Below are 21,453 nucleotides of genomic sequence, written 5' to 3' on the forward strand. Positions count from 1 at the left end.
CTTCGCCTTCCAATGCAGGGGTGTGGGTTCGATCCCTGGTTGGGGAGCTAAGATCCCACATGCCTCATAGCCAGAAAAACAAAACATAAAACAGAAGCAATATTGTAACAAATTCAACAGACTTTAAAAATGGTCCATATCAAAAAAAAATCTTAAAAAAAAAAAAAGAAATTAGAAACTATTAGTACTGATGTTGGTACATAAACATTACACAACTTTTCACCAAATTCACAGTATACTCTCATATAAAAACAACATACCACTTTTATTTTCCTAAAAAGTTATTCCAGTGCTGCCCTCTCAGGAGGGAGTCTAAAAATGTACATAAGCATGAATTTTTCTATCCTCTTTTATGAAAGATTTTTCAGTGTGTAGTAACAAATATTCTTAAGAAGCTGGCAGAATGTGGAAATAAATAATTCTACTTCTACTGCCCATATAGTTTCTCTAGACCCATGGTTCTCAAATGGGGAAGATTTTGCACTCCCCCACCTCCCCCCACCAAGGAACGTGTGGCAATACCTGGAGACATTTTTCACTGTCATAACTTTAGTGGGGGTAATGTTACTGACATCTAGTAAGTAGAGGCCAGGGATGTTGCTAAACATCCTAAAATACACAGAACAGACCCCCACAACAAAGAATTATCCAATCCCAAAGCAATAGTGTAGAGGAACCCTGCTCTAAACATAGCACAAAGTTCTTAGTTTTCAATTATCCTACTGCCAAAGGAGACATGCAGCTCATTAACAGCATGGGTTTGAACTGCACTGGTTCACTTACACATGGATTTTTTTTTTTTCTATAGTAAATACTACAGTACTACACACGATCCAAGATTGGTTGAATCTGTGGATGTGGAAGAACCATGAATATGGTGGAATCGGGGATACAGGGGGCCAACTGTGGATCTTCAACTTCGCAGAGGGTCAGTGCCCCTAATTCCCACATTGTTCAGTCAACTGTATATATCACATATATGATAGATAAATACTTGTGTGTGCTCATGCATGCACTGTGTTTAATAGAAGTTTTCCCCTAAAGCTTCCAAACATAGGGGAAAAAATTTCTATTCCAATCTTGACTTTGATAACATTTCAAAGCTTCGAAATATATAGATTATTAGAGCAGTTAATAAAAAAGAAAATGCAGAATGAAAAAGATGAGATATATTTATTTAAGAGATCAACAGATGTTTGTCACTAAAAATTAAAGGAGTCAGGAGGGAAAAAAAAATCAAGATTTGTTTATCTCCTAGTTTTTATCAATAATGAAGACAGAATCAAAGACAATGAAGAAACCAAGAAATGCTAACACCTCTATAAGAACTGAGAAAATCTGTAAGTCACTCTGATTTTAGGGAAAAAATGAATTATTCTGATCTAAGCAAGGTGAATTTGAGATGTTGGGACTATTCACAGGAAAATTTCATGCAAGAAATTTCTACCTAGGAGAAATAATACTAGGGTCTTAAAATAGAGATGATAACCATCCACACAGAGAAAAGCATTTAAACCTTGAGAGGAAACAGATTCTTTGGGATGGAGCGGGGACCAACAAAACAAACACGAAAGAAATCTAAGGAGTCAACCTTAAATAATATTTAAGAGTTACGTGGCCAAAATAAGGGATACTAAAACAGTATTTTATTATAGAGGTTAAAAGAATGTAATATGCTGCTGCCAGGAACAAGGAGAGAGAAGGAACAGAATAATGAATTAGAGTAGGAAGTCCTGGTAAGAGTCTAATGGTCTAGTTTCAGTAAAGGGAACTAACAGCCAGGCACTAACCATGTAAGTGCTACATACCTTACACCCCATTTAACATAACAACATTTGAGGTTGATTATCATTTTTTATGTAGACAAGGAAGGAGAGTGATCCTCCAAAATCATTTGCCCAAGGCACAAGGCTAATAACAAAGTAACTGAACAGGGTTTTGACTCCAATTCTCAAGTCTCTTCATAGCCCTAACCTACATCATACATAAGTGGATACCCAAATAATCATTTAGAGAATGATGGATACGTATCAAAGTGAGGCAAACAAGTATGAATGCCTCTTCTGAGACACAGATGAGAATAAGGAAGAAACCAAAGAGTAGGCAAACCCCCTGAGAGCAAGCTGGGCCACGCAGGAAGATTATCATCATGTCTGGCTCATTGTTTCCCTCATATTAGCATTACGTAACTCCCAGACCATAGAAGAGAGCTAAGAGTGAAAGACAATATAGAGAACAGCATCCTCCCTGGACTAAAAACCTACAGTTAAGGGCAAATAAAATTTGAAATTGTGTCACAGTTAATCTCAGCACAACACTGTTAACTGAATATACATCTTCATGTCTTTAAATATATTTTATCTACATGAAAAGTTGATGACATAAATTACAAAAGTAGCACTATCAAAAAAATTAGAAACTCTCAATTTAAATATAATTAACACTGCTGTATGTTATATATGAAAGTTGTTAAAAGTAAATCCTAAGAGTTTTCATCACCAGGAAAAAATATTTTTTCTATTTCTTTAATTTTGTATCCATATGAGACGATGGATGTTCACTAACTTTATTGTGGTCATCATTTCATGATGTATGTAAGTCAAGTCATTACACTGCATCCCTTAAACTTATACTGTGTTGTATGTCAATTATACCTCAATAAAACTGGAAGAAAAAGGCAAAAAGAAACTCAAAGTTTAAAATTGATATTTTGTTTCTCATTCTTATTAAAACTAACTCTGACCTTCACTCTTGCCAAAATGATGCAAAATCTTGGCTTTGGTTTCACTGAAGAACAGTTTATGGTATAGTGGTTAAGTATATTGACAAGGTTAGTTTCAAATACTAGTTCCCCTACTTGCAAGTTCCTTAACCCTCTAAATATCAATTGTAAAATGGTGATGATAATAATCCCCAACAATCCTCCCTGACAGGACTGACCAAAGGCCTAAATGAATTGAGGCATGTAAGTAAATCTCTTAGCATATTATTTGAGCACAGTGTGTTACCTATCATTTTCATCCCCATCGTTATTAAATTGAAAATTAGAATTAAACAATGTCTAGAATGTTGAAGAAAATAAAACTAACCTAACAGTTCTCTATATTAAAATTTTTAAATAAATTGTAAATAAAAGGAAAAATTCATCACAATATCTTTGTTCAGTTTCTCTTTTCAACTACCTGAACCTAAAGGTCAAAATATAATTGCAGGGACTTCCCTGGTGGTCCAGCGGTTGAAACTCTGCACTCTCAATACAGGGGCCCAGGGTTCGATCCCTGGTCAGGGAACTAGATCCCACATGCCGCAACTAAGACCCGGCGTAGTGAAATAAATAAATAAATAAATATTTTAAAATATAATTGCAACTCAAACTAGCAGCTTTCCAATGACATACTAATCTTATACATGGGAAAACTGGAAAAGGAAAGTAACATTAAGTATACCACATATATGACCTAACTGTCTTTAATGACTAACAGAATGTAAGGATATATTATCAGGAAGTGGGACCCAGATTGGAGCTGACAGTATCAGACAAAACCGGATGAGCAATGGGACCAGAGAAACATTAAAGCCAAAAGATCCAAGGATCCAGGTAAATGAAGCCTTGTACATAAAAGAAAATTGTGACTTCAAGATACCTCTGAAGTTAAAATCTTTCAGGGGTTTCTAAACAAATACTTGAATATGTCAGGGCCTATATACCAAGGCCTGTACATTGAAGGCCAGAGGGGGAAAAAAGCACAACTGAATATCTCCATGAATGAGTCTAATCTTAACACCATCCCAAAGGTTCCTGCTAGCACAATTTGGAAGAGTTAAGATGCCTCAAGATGAAAGGCCTGCAAGCTCCAAAGGATGGCCTTTTCCAAAACACCACAGAAGTCACTGAATCTCATGGTCTACGAAGCACAAATATTTCTTTTACGCCAACCTCTAACAAATTAATGCAGCATATTCCTGGATATCAGATGAAAACCAGATTACACATCACAATTTGGTATTAGAGGATATAAATGGCCCTATACTTTCATCCCCATTTTTCAACTAAAATATTTCTTTCCCTACCGCATAAAAAATGTCAAACAGAAAAACTTACAGGCTCTTCAAAACTGCTCTCTTCCTTAGATGGTAGCTGTACAGTAGACTGCCAGTGCAGGGAGCTGTCACAAATCTCTAGATCATCAAGCAAATTTTCTAAACCTGCTAGCTTAATGCACTCACCAGTCAAGTCACCTTGGTCACATATCTGGGAAACAGTAAAGAGTAAAAGTAAAAACAAATAACAATACCATTTTCTGAAACAATACTGGAAAAGACCATGTCTCTCCCCAACAATCATTTTATTGTCTCACCTCTCTTTGTAGTTCAACAACTCTTTTCCTGCATACAACATCATTTTCATCTAGGCTACAGCATTCAGTATCATCATCCAGAGTATAGATGTCAGATTCAGCCTTCCCCTGCAGGCCCTCTACAAAATAGGAGTCATTTTGCATAATTGTATAGACAGTAAAACTGGACTTGGCTTCCACAGGCCAAGGAATTTCACCTTGGTCTATATCAGCTTTCAGCAATGTCTCTTGGCCAACTGCAATTAATGATGCACCACTGATCACTGGCAAAGTACCTTGTGACTTTGCATTACATGCCACCAAGTTTGCTGAAAAGCTGCTTCCTACAGCTGCAGATGGACCTTCAATGACGTTACTAGAGTTTCCATTCTTACCCAAAATACAGTTTGAGGAATCTGCAACTTCTTCAAAGGTGTGCTGCTTTAAATCTTGTAAAACCAAAGAATCTGAAGTCCATACTTTCATTGGATAAATAATGTTTGAAGATCCTAACTTCTCTGCAAGGTCAAGAGCAGAAACAGACTTTATCTTCCCAATGGGAAGAAATGGTTCATTGTCTGTATCATACTGAAATAAAGCTGACTGTGTCTTGCCAAGACCAACAGCCTGTCTGAGAGATTTTTCACTTAAAGAAGATGACGACTTAAGCTCTGGACTAAGAGAAAGTGGCTTAATGAATATTTCCTGAGGAGCACTGGGGAGTGATTTTATATTAGGATGCCAGTACAGGGAGCTATCACCATCATCTTTTTTATACAACAATGGTTTTGAAGCTGCTGATTCAAACACCCCAGGAGTAGATTGATAGTGTGGGTGATTAAGTTTATCAAAGAAAAAGTTTTCAGCATAATTTAATAGGGAAAGATCTGGATTTTTTGGTTCATTTTCTTGGCTGTCATTTGTTAAAGATTTATTGATGTCAGTTTGGATTTCATTTACTGTACTCTCTTTCTCAGAAGGTTCAATAGAGGCAATAACTGCCTGAAAGGCTACATTTTCAGTAGCATCAACATTTTTCCCACCAAAAGCAGAAGGTGGCTTTTGGTTTCCTTCTTCTTGAAAACACAGCTGTTCTGATGTCTCATCTGAGTTGGATTTAATAGTCTGAAGAGGACCACCAAAAACCTCCATCTTAGAGGTATCATGCCCCGTGGAGAGTATATGTGCTTCTGACACTTCTACAGGATTATCAGTAACTACAACATTCTCAATATATTGTATTTCTGAAGATCTGGGATGCACCTCTGATAATACTAAAGTATTTCTATTCTCCTTTAGTTCAAAACATTGAGATAATTCTTTCCCCAGATCTTCTTCAATTCCTTTATAACCCTCCAAAGAATCCATCTTTTGTTTCATCTCATTCTCAGCAGGAGCCCTTAAATAAACACTCTCAAAATAATGACTATCAGCTGTCAAGGGAACCTCTCTTCCTCCTCTTTCCAACAAACAATGCAAAAAACAATGTGGCATTTTACTATAAAAGTGAGGAGCAACTTCATGTGGAAAAGAAACACAGTCCTTACTGATTAGACATATTTCTGGATGGTGTGAAGCTCCCTGTTTGCTCCATGGCATATCTGAAAAAGGGGCACTAAAATTGTCACTTTCCTTATGAATTTTATTTTTATCAATTGTGTCAGATGAATCTGAATAAGAATCACGGTCCTTACTGGTTAAATATTTTTCTAACTGTTGTAAAGCTTCCTGTTTCCCATATTGCACATATGAACAAGAAGCATCAAAACTGTCACTTCCTTTAGGAGTTATGTATTCATCACTTGTATCAGATGCAGTTGAAAAAGAAACTTGATCTTTATCAGCTAAATTGGTTTCTGGCTCCTGTATAACTTCTTGTGTCTTCCATGACATATATGAATAAAGAGCATCATAACTATCAGAGTCTTTGGGGGTTTTCAGATCCTCAAGTGTATCAGGTGAAACAATCTCTTCTTTAGTCCCTTGTTCAAGAGTTAATAAAGAGCGCTGAGAGTCAATAGCTGTACTACCTATAAGTGGGTGCTGAGATACTCTAAAGCAACTGTTAACTAAGTTTGAAGCTACTTCTGAGGCTGCCTGGAATAAAGCTTCACTAACTTCCGACGGTCGAGAAAACCATTCAGTGTCTTCAGACTTACCAGGAATTCCCCTGAAAATATACAGTTAAAAATAAATAAATAACACATTAAAAACATTTATTTTTTAAAATACTAACATGAAAAAATACAAAACTGATATGTCACTGAAATCGAGGTTATTTGAAAGTATATTGAAAAACAAAGTCCTAATTTCAAATTCCTTTAGGGTGGCTAATGATTGAACAAAGCAAATTCTTTTAAAACAGAAGGTAAACTACCATCCTATGACCCTGATATTTTCTCAGGCTTCCCTCAAAACAATATTGCCCCAAAAAGTGATTCTTTAAATGAAAATATCAAACTTTACTATTTAAAATGTGTAGTTTGTCACCTACCATAATTTAATATTCATTTAACCTGCATTAATTCTTCTACTACTCATTTATTATGCTCTTGAAAACCAATTAAGTGAGCTACTCCCCAAACAAAACAGTAACCTAAGCATTGGTTGACTATTGTGTATAGAACACTTTTCACAAAAGTAATTTTAAAGTAATACATAGCACAGGGCAGAGGTTTTTACTCTGTAAACATTTATACTCTTTAATTTAAGGCTTCTTTTTTATTTCTAAAAGAAGAAAACATATTCTTGGATAATTCCAAATATGCTTTGGAGAATTCCAGACTTGTCTCTCATTATGACTAAAGGGCATTAATTTGGAGTAACTGTTAATTTCGATGTGTTTATTAGAAAAATCGTGTTAGTTCATATTCGCACCTCCTATGAAGGAGAGATAGCTAGATTCATTCAATATTGGCTGACAAAAATGACAGTGCCATACAAGCTAGTGACCATGAAATGAATGCTTTTTACAGAATGGGTGTGGGCTGATGAGCAGCAAAAGGGAAGATTTAGAAGGAAGAAAATTAGTGTGCCTTCTAAATTAAAATATGCCTAATATACTAGAATACATTAGAAATTATTTTTAAAGAAACTGAAGTCCCCTGGCTCATTTTTACACATATTACTATGCCAAATTAACATGTATCATGCCTTAATTTAGGGCCTTGTTATCTTCAGAGTGTGTACTGAGAATATCTAGCTCCCAACCCAAAGTCTCACCTGAAGTCATTAATATTAGTAACAACTTAGAAGAAAAGAAAGAGTAGAAAGGTTACATGCAAACAGAAAAATAAATCATCCTACCTCAGAGGAGCAAAATCTAGTTCACTTTGGTGAAACAAGGAATCAGGCCCAAACTCTTGATCTTTTGTCAAACATGTCAGCAAAGGCAAATCAGGAGAAGCGAAATTGTCTTGTATGACTGCAAAGTTTCAAATATAAAGATGTTGGGAATGCTGAAAATTAATTGTTTAGCTTATATAGTATTTTAAAGAACCTAAATATGCTGCCATCTGGAAGTTTCTACAAGCATTAGTATGATAATATAACAGCAGCAGCAGCAAATACCATTTATTAATAGCCTGACAAGATCCAGGCACTTAATATACAATATTTTATTTAATCCTCATAACAACCTTGAAGTATAGGTATTTTTATACCCATCTTATAGATGAGGAAACATGATCATAAATCTTAAAGAATACTAAGTAATTTGTCCACATTCAAATAGATTAAGTACCAGAGTGCAATCTGAATCTAAACACTCTACTTTTTAGCAAGTGCTCCTAACCATTATGAGTGTTTCTTCCTATCTTACATCAAAGTGTGGTCCACAGACTCCCAGGCATCCCTAAGACACTCTCAGAAGATGCCTGGGGTCAAAATTATATTCAAAGTAATATTAACATATCATGTGCCTTATTCACTCTCACTCTCTCATAAGGATACACTGGAATTTTCCAGAAGCTACATTACCTATGATAAAGCAACATCCTGAATGCAGAAGCCACCTGTCTTCTATTAAGTCAGACATTACAGTTTTTTCTTTTTTAAGTAAAACAACGCTAGTCTTCTAAACATTTTTGGTTTGGAAAATAGTTATTTTTCTAAAAAACTAGATAATTTATGTTAACATGCAATGGAGTTGTTACTTTTTAATGAGTTGATAAATATTTTTTAAATTTCTCAGTTTTAATAATTTCTAATATGGGAAAATATCAATAATCCACATCAACAAAAGTTCTCAGTAACTTTAAAGTGTGTCAAGGAAATTCTGTGAACAAGAAGTTTGAGAATTGCTAATATAAAGGAAAAAAAGTTCTTCTGAATTCCTGAATGCCACCTTAAATAAGGTTTATTATAATGTCCTTAAATATGTACAACTAGGTATAAACTCCTTATTCCTTATAGTATTTCTACAACTATAAAACAAAAAAATATTAATAGAAACAAAACTATAAAACCAACAGCATTCTATTTCATATTAATTTAAATAGATTGGTGATGTTTTGCTAAAACTGAATTGTTCTTTCAATATAAAGGCAACACTGTTGCTACAGTATACTTTCTTGATTTCAGAATGCCTCTAATAATACTGCATACCTTCCCTATCATAACTGTCACACTCTTGTTTTAATCTTTGGTCTGTCTGCTTCCCACCTAGATTATCAACTCCATGTCTGCATTATTCACAGCTGTACCCTCAGTGCCTAGCAAAGTACCAGCTACATTTAGTAGGCACTCAAAATACAATTATTTATTTACTGAATGGATTAATTAAAAATAAGAAACTGAAAGATAACGATAACCTTTACCACCAAGGACTAATCGGTATGGTTCCTCTTTGGCTACAGACTCAGTCTTAAACCTTCATAACAGAAATCTTTACCCCTCTAAGAATCATGAAGATTTTTTAACAAAGACCCCACATTTCCTCACATTTTGGCAATTACTGATGGCCTGGATCACTCTTTTTTGAGATACCTAACTGTTCTGGCACCAGTCATCATCATGACATTTGCCATTGGTGAGGTACACCCTACAATGACTGGATTCAAGCATAACAAAAAAGCAATGATGAAATTTCCTCTGGCCATCAGATCCTGGGATCTAATAATTAAAATGTTCTACTTTATCTATAGTAAATGAGAAGCTGGAGTTATAAAACTTTACATTAGAAAATACATTAGAAGCCATGTAGCACAATCTCCAACCCAATGCTGAAACTATCCTATTAGAGAACTTCGCTTGACATTTTGCTATGACATAATGCTCACTTTTTTTTGTTATACAGCCTTTCCAGTATTAAATGGCTCTATTAGAAAGTTCTTTCTTGTATCAAGTTGAAAACAGCCTCCCTATAAGCTACGTAGTCTCATTTTAACCTCTAGAATAGGAATTAGCAAACATTTTCTATAAAAGGTCAGCTAGTAAATATTTTACGCTTTGTTGATCACACATGGTATCTCTATCCTATATACTTCTTTTCTTTTTACAATCCTTTAAAAATGCTAAAACCTTTTCTAGCTCACAAAATCAGGCCTTAGACTATGGCTAGTAGTTTGCAGACTCCTGCTCTAAACCACTATCCAACTCATCCCATGGTACTATTATTTTCCTTTTACTGTATTGTCTTCCCAAAAGAAGAAGTAGCTTTCATCTATATACCCCTAGCATCCAACACACAATAGGCACTTAGATATTTGTTAAATAAATGAATAAATGAAAAATACATTGCTTCCTCTTTAGCATGACAGCCCTTCAAATACCTGATCATAGCAAAGTCTTCCCTTTCATCTACTATCATAGTAATCTCCTCCCACAAGGGAACTCTAATGTTAACATCTTTCTTAAAATATAAAACTAAAATTGACTTTGATGATCTACATCACTGAATATACTGGCACTAGTATTTTTACTTGGATAGTATTTGCTTGTATTTGAAAGGAACTTGTTGAATTAATTCCTAATCCTTGCTCCTCTACAAAACTCTGATACGACAACTCCATGGTTGAATCCCACTCCCTTGACAAAAGTTAATTGTAAAATATGTGGTTGTGGCATTTTCTTCAATTTTTGAAAATAAAAATCTGAAGAAAACGGAAGGAAAAACCAAAGAATATTTGTCTGAATTATGATTTAGGAATGAAAAAACTGAAATTACCATATTGGCTAAGCATTCTTATATATGTGCAACAATCCAAAGTAGTGATAATACAATTCTACCTCCTACCTTGATGATTTGAAAAGTACTTAAAGTTCATCTTTTGTAAAGAGCTAATAAATCAGTTCCACATTAAACAGAGGAAAGCAGGAAGCTCTACCTCAGACAAGTCATTTAACCTCTTTATCTCAATGTCTGGGTCTGAAAACTTAGGATAATAATATATGTCTTAACTAATTTTAAGAATCTAATGAGCTTAAGCATGAACATTTGTTTTTTGTTTGTTTTTTATACATCATGGAGCCTCCACTGCTGAGAGAAGTAGTCAAAGGATAAATATATGGTTTACATATATGTTTACAAATTCAGGACTAAGGAGGCATACCCACTAGAGGAAGTTACCACTTTTTTCCCTTCTGAGAGCAACAAGGGGAGATAAAATGAGGAGCAACTGCACATTTAAATATAACTAGGCCAGCTGGCCAGTGTGGAAAACGAGAAATAAGCTACTACCTTTGAGTACAGTTCTACAGAGCTCCTCAGCTCAAGAAAGGATTTAGACGCAAGATTTGCACTCCCCCATAAGTATTTTACCAATGTGAGGTATTACTACTAGTTAAAAATAAAGAGGCATTACCTAGCAATGGAGAACATAAGAGATCTCTGTTCGACTCCTTTACTTGATTTTCTGATTGGGTCAATATACCTTCCTCCAGAGAGGGGAAGTCTGTCACTTCAGTCCCTTTCTCTCTCACATTAAACCTGGTCTGGGTTGTATCCAAGGTGTGGGAAGAGTCCATTTCTTGAGGAAGATAATGCCAAGATTCTGTTCTCTAAAACAATAATTTTGAAGGAAAATATGCTAAATCATTAACTGAGTTACCATACATATTAACATTTAGATTAAAACGTCCCTTCATGTAGGATACAGCTTCCTATTTCACAACATTCTCATCAAAATTTGTAAAAAGTAAAGCTGTTCTGTGTTTTTCACAATATTGATAACATTTTTGATCTTTTCCCATTATTACCCATCTTTCAACATGTTGAATCACTGGCATTTCTGCTATTCTTTAATAGTTACTTCTCATCATTAAAACAATAAATTTGGTTCTTCATGATGAAATCTTACAATGTGATAATAATAAAACTGAAAAAAAGATTCCAAACCTAAAGCTACGATATTCTCTACATGTGACCACTTTACTGAATTCTTACTTGCTATACTAGTTTCTAGCGGACTTCTCAGTGCAAAACATCATATGGTTCATGCGTAGTGAGTGGTTCACTTGTCTCTTTCAAATATTTACTCTTATATTAGTGGCATGATTCAGAAAAATGTTTCTCAAAGTATCTATAGGAAGGATCAGTTTTTCCTACTTCCTATTCATTACAGACTGACATTTTATTAAAATACTAATAAAAATTAACAGGTAACAAGTAAAAAAAAAAAATAAACTAATTTTAAAAACTAGTAAAAATAACTAGGAAAATGAAATTGAAAAGATATATAAGCCCAAAATACAAAACACAAGTCTAAGTATCTGATTTCTAGTTCTAAAAAACATCAAATTGCTATAAAAGTTTCTAAACACTTCTTAATTCTTGTACTTATCTCTTGACAGTAACAAGCAATTCATGGCCTGGCACCAATCCACAGACCACACTAGGTAGCAATGTTGAAATAAAGTTGAATTAAATACTAACGGTAAGCAGTTTTTAAACACATTTTCTTTTTAAATTTGGTATTAGTTAATAATTAAGAATATTCGTCCTGGGCTTCCCTGGTGGCTCAGTGGTTGAGAGTCTGCCTGCCGATACAGGGAACACGGGTTCGGGCCCCGGTCTGGGAGGATGCCACATGACGCAGAGCGGCTGGGCCCGTGAGCCATGGCCGCTGAGCCTGCGCAAATGGAGCGTGTGTAACGGGAGAGGCCACAACAGTGAAAGGGGCCCGCGTACCACAAAAAAAAAAAAAAGAATATTCGTCCTATCATGCTATTATTCTTTTATTTTCATTTTAAATTAATTTTATTATGAATGAGCACTAAATTTGATCAAACTGCATTATAGCATCTTTTTTTCCCCAATTACATCTGTTAAAATACAGCAATAAATTTCTTCATATTGCAACAACTTCACATTTCTTACTTGGTAGTAGTAGATTAGACCTTAATCATATTTGCTAGCACAGTCTTTTACATTTTCACTCATTAGATTAATCAGTATTTTAGAATGCTTCTTTTGTTTTCTAACCTTGTTCTATATTTTTTTAATACAAGGAAATTTGATTTTCCTTAAAAATATAAAAGATTTCATCAGTGAATCCATTAGATCCAGAAACCTTTTTGATAGCTGGTACTATTATAACATTCTTGATTTCTTCCTAGTTCTAATCCAACTCTATAAGCTTTGATAGGTTTGTATTAAGTCTATTTTATTAAGGTGTTTTTCTTTTTCTTGACTGGATTTGCTAGGAATGTATATATTTTGTCTTGAATTTAACAATTCTGTTTTCTAACTTAATTATTTGTTTTTCTCTTTGCCATGTTTCTTCTACTTGCAGTTTTTCATTATTTACGTAAAATTTTTTGTTAAATAATGAATTCACTTGATTTACATTTATTTGTTTAAATAAAAAGATGAGACATTATATTGACGGCAATCAACATGCTTAGATATATAATGTACTGATTTTCATTATTTTGTAGTCTATTACTCTCCTTCCTTAATCAACTCAAATTTTTTAAGAGAATATATATTGTTTTCATTCCCAAATGACCCACCCATAAAAATATGTTGTACTACAATTTAGAAAGATTTCACAATTTCAACAAGACTTTTTTCTTTAAAGGATTATTTCCAGTATTTAAAATTCACCAACCAAATGCTCTTACAGTAAGTTAAAAAAAAAAAAAAAAAAAAGATACACAACTATCCACTACCTAATATCAGTTATATAAATAGATAGAGAGAAAAATATTGGAGTGAATATTCTAAAATATTAACACTACTCATCTATGGCTTATGGGATTATAGACCTTTCACATTCCAAAATATACCAATCCCATCTATGTCAGATAAATCAGTCAAATCCTTAACATCGAACATTACTACTGGAAACATGCTTTTTACATTTTTAATACTTGAAAATAAAAGGAATACGAGAATGATTATTTTAATTTTTTTCTTTTGAGAGCACTCTATTCAATAGGGGATAGTGGGCCAAATGAACAGGTTTTAAAGCAAGGGAATTCCAGTCATCTTGTGACTCTCATTATAGCAAAATCTCGGGTCCCCAACTCATCTCTTAGCCCCTTTGACCGGGGTTTGAGCCTCATCCCATAGTTCATTCCTCACTACTGATGAGAGACATATCCATGTGTTCTCCTGCCCATCCTTTGACCTCCACAGATCACTTACTTAACTCTAGCTCCTCAACTGCAATAATTTTGTAACCTTCTGAAGACAACTAACCTGTCACATTTACACTTTTCATAATTCCTTTCTTACTTGTATTTCCCTCTTTACCACTCTGAGAGTTCATAATCATCCTTATAATCACTACCTTGCAAACATCTCTTCTTTCTTACCCTTTTCCCCGACTATCCTATTTGCCTGGCAAAAGCTCAGTTCTGGTTGAACCTTCTGCTTGTCTTAATCCAAGCAGTAGCACACTGCTGAAGAAAGCACACACCTACACTGGTTTTCCTTTAGACTGATGACATTAAACCTCAAGGGCACTCAGCCTTGCCTGGAAATTCTACTCTATTTTCCGGGTAAGTTGATTGGCTAAAATGATTACTTTATACTTTCCTCAGAACTACTGAACCCTCCTTCCTCATTTTTCAACTGATGACCTCATTTCCTACTTTAGTAAGTGAAGAACAGGAGGTGGACCTTCCTTATCTTCCTAGCACAAGATCTACAACCCCATTACCTAACCCAGCTTTTCATCTTGTGATTTAAAAAAAGTCTTACTACCTATCAAAGACCTTCCCATCTCATTCCATTTTTTTTCAATGATTTCTTTCCTATATGTGATTCTCCCATTTTCCTTCATGCATTTTCCCTTTCTACTGAATCATTCCTCTCTCCATGTAAACATGCTCTTATAATTTCCCCTCATAAAATAAAATTTAAAAAAATTTGTTGACCATTCTTTTCTTTCTGCTTATTTTGCTGCTATGATTCTGAGTGTTATACCTTTTTAACCAATATAAAAAGGGCCTCAAATCTCTAAATATTTTTTGACAGATGTGAAGAGGGATGACAAATAAACAACAGAATAAATACAAACAAATTTTGAGGGAGAAGTAAAGGTTGGAGATACAAACTTGGGATTTTTAAGTACACAGGCATATTTAAAGCCCTAGATCTAGACAAGAACCAAAACATTCCAACATTTCAAACAGAAGTTAAAAACTCAAATGTGTTTTTACAGGGAGGTAAAAGAAATGAGGTACAGGGAGGTAAAAGAAATGAGTAAACCTGCCTGATATTAGAGAGTAATGGGACCTGTGGCCAACTATGCACTGCATGCACACTTTAAAGTATTCTGTTTAAATATTTTTAAAACACTGTGCCCCCCCAATTTTTTTTCTGCAAACCACATTTGAGCCATATGCAGGCCCACAGCTTGCAACCTCTGATTTTAAGGTTTAACAGGGGATGAGAAAGAATAGCCAGAGGAGTAGAAAGAAAACCAGGAGAAGCCGAGAAAGGAAATAATTTTAAGAAGTTAAGCATTGGTTAAGAACATGAAATGCTATTTATTGCATCTAAGATGAGGACAGAAAAGTGCTTACTGTATTCAGCTACACAAATTTGTTGGTGACACTTGCTTTCACAGAAGTGAGGACAGAACACAAGAAGATCAAGTAGAAGAATAAGTAGATCCCAGCCAGTAGATAAGGCATATATATCAAAAAGGAAAAAGGAAAAAAAATACAATGGATATGATTGTCTATACATTAAAAAGTCCTAAAGAATCTACAAAAGAACTATACTAGAACTAGTAAATGAGATTAGCAAGGTCATAGGATACAAGGTCAATATTGAAAGTCAATTATATTCCTATATAATTGTGATGAACAGTAGGAATTGAAATTTTTTTAACATTTCAGTAAGTCTAATACAAACGTGTTAAGTTTGGTACACTGAAGGCAACAAAACACTGATGAAGAAATTAGCAATCTAATTAAATCTAAATAAAACTATAAGAACTGTTGTGTCTATGGATTAGAGAACTCAATATTGTTAAGATGTCAATTCCCTTCAAATTGATTTACAGACTCAAGGCAATTTTAATCAAAATTCCAGCAGACTTTTTAAATAGAAATTGACAAACTGATTCTAAAATTTATATGGAAATTCAAAGAATCTAGCATAAACAAAACCATTTTTAAAAAGAAAAACAAAGTGGGAGAACTCACACTATCTGATTTCAAGACAGTACAGTAATTAAGAGCACAGTATTAGCATGATGATAGAGATATAAATCAATGGAATAGAGAGTCCAGAAATAGACCCACACAAAGATGCCAAGGGAAAAGGGAGTATTTTCAGCAAATGGTGTTGGAATAACAATTAGATATGCGTATGTAAGAAAATGAAGCTGGACCCCTACTTCACACCATAATCAAAAACCAACTCAAAACAGATTTAGATATAAATGTGAAACTTAAAACTATAAAACTTCAAAAACTCATTCTCAACTGGGCAAGATTTTGACACCCTCCTCTCCCCTCAACCATGATACATTTGGCAATGTTTGGAGACATTTTGACATTTACAAACATGGGGCAGTATTACTGATATCTAGTGGGAAGAGGCCAAGGATGCTGCTAAACATCTTACAATACACAGGACAGTCCTGTAAAATAAAGAATTATCTAGCCCAAATATCAAAAGCACCAAGGCTGAGAAACCCTGTTCTAGAAAAAAATATAGGAGAAAATTTTTGTGATCTAGGATTAGGTCAAAATTTACCAGGTTAGACATAAGAAGTAAAAACCATAAAAAAAAAAAAAATCAATAAACCAACTTCAACTTCATCAAAATTAAAACTTCTACTCTTCAAAAAACAAATAGAACAATTGAAAGGAAAACCACAGACTGGGAGAAAATATTTGCAAAACATATAAAGGACTTACATCTAGAATATATAAAGAACTCTCAAAACTCAACAAATGGAACAAATCACCCATAAAAAATGGGGAAGAGATTTAAACCAACCCCTTCATTAAGAGGAAACATGGATGGCAAATAAGCATACAAAAAGATGCACATTATCATTAGGAAAATGCATATTAAAACCACAATGAGGGCTTCCCTGGTGGCACAGTGGTTGAGAGTCTGCCTGCCGATGCAGGGGACACGGGTTCGAGCCCTGGTCTGGGAGGATCCCGTATGCCGCGGAGCGGCTAGCCCCGTGAGCCACAATTACTGAGCCTGTGCGTCTGGAGCCTGTGCTCCGCAACGGGAGAGGCCGCAATAGTGAGAGGCCTGCGCACCGCGGTGAGGAGTGGCCCCCACTTGCCACAACTAGAGAAAGCCCTTGCACAGAAACAAAGAGCCATACACAGCCATAAACAAATAAATAAAATTTTTTAAAAAACACAATGAGACACCACAACATACCTAGAATGACTAAAAATTTTAAAACAAAAACAAAAAAACCTGACAATACCAAGAGCTGGCAAGAATGCAAAGCAACTAGAACTCCTATACATCGTGGGGAATGCAAAATGGTACAGGCACTTCGGAAAACAGTTTGGCACTTTCTTATAATGTTAAACGTACAGTTACCATATCAGCCAGCAATCCCATTCCTAGGTATTTACCCAAGAGAAATGAAACCAGCTGTCTACCTGAAAACCTGTACATAAGTGGAATACTACTCAGAAATAAATTTTAAAGAGCTACTGATTTATGCAACAACATGGATGAACCTCAAAAGCATGTGCCAAGTGAAAGAAGTCAGATTCAAAAATCTACACATGGGACTTCCCTGGTGGTGCAGTGGTTAAGAATCCGCCTGCCACTGCAGTGGGCACGGGTTTGAGCCCTGGTCTGGGAAGATTCCACATGTCACAGAGCAACAAAGCCCATGCGCCACAACTACCAAGCCTGTGCTCTGGAGCCCGTGAGCCACAACTACTGAGCCCGCGTGCCACAACTACTGAAGCCCGCACGCCTAGAGCCCAGGCTCCGCAACAAGAGAAGCCACTGCAAAGAGAAGCCTGCGCACTGCATAGAAGAGTAGCCCCCACTTGCCACAACTAGAGAAAGCCCGCGTGCAGCAACAAAGACCCAATGCAGCCAAAAATAAATTAATTATTTTTTAAAAAATCTACACATTACAATTCTGAAAGGCAAAACTATAGACAGAAATGAGATTAGCGGTTGCCAGGGACTAAGCATGGGGGAGATGACTGACTACAAAGGGGTACAAGGAAACTTTTTGGGAGTGATGGCAGTCAAATGTGTAGTAGTTATATAACTGTATGTATTTGTCAAAGCTCATCAAACTGCACACCTGAAAGAGTTAATTTTGCTGTATTTAAATTATACCTCAATAAACCTGACTTTTTAAAACATGAGGATAAGGTATCAGAAAATAGAGACCAAAAACTCTTGAAAATTTCACTTAACAGGGAGCAGAAACATTAAATGGGGCAGTAGCTGGAGGGAAGAAAGGATGAGACATTTGTACTCAAGTTGCTGGAGCTGATAAGGTCTAGACTGTGACCATGGGGTAAGCAGGGATAGGAGAAGGTTGGGAGGAGTGAAGGAAAAAAATCTCTGCACATTAGATCAAAGATCCAAGAGTTTCAGACCTTGGATGGGTAATGTAAGCTGAAGTGAAAGAAACTAAAAGACGACAGTGTAGCAAGGGCTATAGTTTTCAATGAATAAAAAAAAGTTAATTTGGATGACAGCGACAAGGATGAATGAGCAGAATAACCAGAAGGAGAAAAGAGGGGAGAGAATTAGGAAGTGGTATAATCCTCCAGTTCTTCTGAGGAACACAGGCATAAAGGCAGAAATGAAGAGCTACAGGATCTATCCACGGTTTATATTTTATAAAACAAGGACCAAAAAAAGGCAAGATATCCATTTTTGGACTGTGCTCTACCATAAACATGCCCTCAGAGGATATTAAACTACTTAGGAATATACCTCTGTATTCGTTTCCTAAAGCTGCCATAATGAACTTACACAAAGTGGAGGGCTTAAAACAACAGAAATTTATTCTCTCACAGTTCTGGAGGCTACAAGTCTGAAATCAAGGTGTTGGCAGGGCCATGCTCCATCCAAAGCCTCTAGGGGAGGATCCTTCTTACCTCTTCCTCTTTCTCGAAGCCCCGGGCATTTCTTGGCTTATGGCAGCATAACTCCATCTCTGCCTCTGTCTTCATAGAGCAGACCTCTTCCTGTGTGTCTCTCTCTTACAAGAACACCAGTCATATTGGATTAGGGGCCCACCCTAAATCCAGTATGATCTCTTCTTAATTTAAATAGTTCTATCTTCCATCACTATATTTCCAAATAAGGTCACATTCTGAGGTACTGCAGATTGGGACTTCAACACATCATTTTGGGGCACACAATTCAACCCATAACAATCCCCCTTCCATTTAATGATCACAGAGTACCATGCTTTTTCTGGTCAGGGTTTCTCTTAACCCTTTTCACTTGGCAACAGTAAATCTCCTTCCTCCATACCTTGCATTTAATGGATAATAAATGCAATTTAGGGGAAATTGAAGGTACTAGAAGAAATCTGATACCCAAGTTATTAGATAATCAACCTTAAATAATCATTATGAGTAAGGATGCATTTTTTTTCTCCAACAAACATATATGAGGCTTTTTCCTATCTGCTCACAATTTTTTCCATTTCTTCTAAGTTTATTACTATGCTCTAGATCAGTGGTTCCCAAAGTATGGTCCAAAGATCCCTGGGGGTCACTGACACCCTTTCAGGGAAGTTAAGTGGGCCTCCCTTTTCTAACTACATATCTATGTAAGGTCAGATTTTCTTCACATAATTCAACCAAAACAATATATCCCAATGGACTAAATGCAGAAGCAGATCTGGGAATTCAGTTATGATGGTTAACTTTATGTGTCAACTTGGCTGTGCCAAGTATTTGGTTAAACATCTGGGTGTGTCTGTGAGGGTGTGTCTGGATGAGATTAACATCTGATCCACAGACTTAGTAAAGGAGACTGCCCTTCTTAAGGTGGGCAGGCCTCATCCAACCCATTAAAGGCCTGAATAGAACAAAAGGCTGAGCAAAAGATAATTCGCTCTCTCTGCCTGATGGTCTTCAAGCTGGGACATCAGTCTTCTGCTTCGGACTTGGACCTGGAGTGGAACTTACACCATCAGCTCACCTGGTCCTCGGACCTCTAGACTTGGGCTAGAACATACACCATCAGTCAGCTCCTGGTTCTCGGGCCTTCAGTTTCAGACTGGAACTATACTATCAGCTCTCCTGGATCCCCAGGACAGATCTTGGGAATTCTCAGCCTCCATAATCACATGAACCAATTCCTTATTTTACATATATATATATATATATATATATATATATATATATATATATATATATATATATTTGTATTTACCTATTTACATACGTATATGTTTCCTATTGGTTCTATTTTTCTGGAGAACCCTGCCTAATACACCAACTGTCTTCTAGTACGCCTGACATTAAAGAGCTATGCAAAACTGTAAAACAATGCCACCCTTTCAACTAATTTTTTTTGTTTTGGAAAATAGCCATTTTTCATTTAAAAATATATTTGTATGTTAATATGTAATGAGTTTGTTATTTCTAAGTAAATATTTTTTAAATGTTTTAATTTTTTTGTAAGCTAAATATTGATACAGATAACCCTTATAAACAAAAGCTCTTTAAAATACTTTTGAAGAATGTGAAGGAGTCCTGAGACCAAAAAAAAAAAATTAAACGCTGTTCTACATAATTAAGGCTGCCAAAGATCTATTAGAAAAATGGAATATTAAAGTAATTCACCTCTTTCCATTCTTCATAGCTAAATCAGAATTTCTCATGCTGCTTACCAAAAGATAGTTTGCCAGTTATGCAAGACATACCAGATCATCCCCAGAACACCACTGAGCTGTTTTTTCCAAAGAGACCATATTAGTATCAGAAATCTGTGTTCCACTATTGTTTTGATATAATGGCTGTTGCCATACATGACAGGTCAATGGAACAACCTGAAGATCAAAAGATTTAAATAGAATAATAACACAATCCTTATGACTAAACAATAATAAAGTCTAACATTTAGATTATGTTTCTCTGTTTATAAAGCACTTTCACAAATATAGTAACATTTGGGCTTCACAACCACTGTCCAAATTATCTTCACTTAAAAATAAGGAAACAGGGATTTAAGGTTACCCAGTAAGGACTCAACATATTCCAACAAACCACAGCAGTTCTTTAACCTCCTATATTTGTAGCAGTAAAAGAAGCAAGCAGAAACAAGCAAGTTATCTATTTTACAATCTTACTATTTGAGACACCTAAGAAATTAACTCTAATAATAGGAACTAAAATCATCTTATAGCATGGAAAGTGGGGACAAAGTTAGGCTCATTCTGTGAAATCAGGAGTTGAAGCAGGGCTCTCCCTTCTGTGAAAGAAGGCAATAAAAGCTGTGACTACTGCCCAAGGCTGAAGCAATGCACATGGAAAAGATCAGAGGTTATCAAACAAAAGTGACCTCAGTCAACTCACCTGCTGGTTCAGGTACTGGTTATTGAGATTTTCCCCAATATTCCTGGAGAGTAAGAACCCAAAGCTTCCAATATAAACCTTCCTTATAAAGAAGGAACCACAAGGGGCAAGGCAGAGACAACCAAAAAAAACACCAGGTAGAGAAGGATGCACCAAAAGAGAAAAC

At 35.5% G+C, this 21,453-nt stretch overlaps 1 protein-coding gene across 10 annotated transcripts in view; it reads right to left on the reverse strand.

Annotated features, from left to right (window-relative positions):
- The window catches only part of ALMS1 (ALMS1 centrosome and basal body associated protein), a 230,113-nt gene that overhangs the window by 184,086 nt on the left and 24,574 nt on the right, over positions 1 to 21,453 (reverse strand). For 8 of the 10 annotated variants that reach the window (XR_010934429.1, XR_010934428.1, XR_010934430.1 and 5 more), the window contains exons 2-6: positions 20,636 to 20,761; positions 11,141 to 11,336; positions 7,644 to 7,761; positions 4,359 to 6,507; positions 4,103 to 4,252 (exon numbers count right to left, since the gene is read on the reverse strand). Coding sequence is in view for 7 of the 10 variants with exons in the window: in XM_067704700.1 (XP_067560801.1) it covers positions 4,103 to 4,252; positions 4,359 to 6,507; positions 7,644 to 7,761; positions 11,141 to 11,336; positions 20,636 to 20,761 (2,739 nt within the window). In the remaining 3 variants the exon portion in view is untranslated. The remainder of the gene's footprint in view (positions 1 to 4,102; positions 4,253 to 4,358; positions 6,508 to 7,643; positions 7,762 to 11,140; positions 11,337 to 20,635; positions 20,762 to 21,453) is intronic. The other 2 variants (XM_067704699.1, XM_067704703.1) reach the window with 1 other exon arrangement.

Source organism: Pseudorca crassidens, chromosome 14 (assembly GCF_039906515.1).
Source record: "Pseudorca crassidens isolate mPseCra1 chromosome 14, mPseCra1.hap1, whole genome shotgun sequence".
NCBI lineage: Eukaryota > Metazoa > Chordata > Mammalia > Artiodactyla > Delphinidae > Pseudorca > Pseudorca crassidens.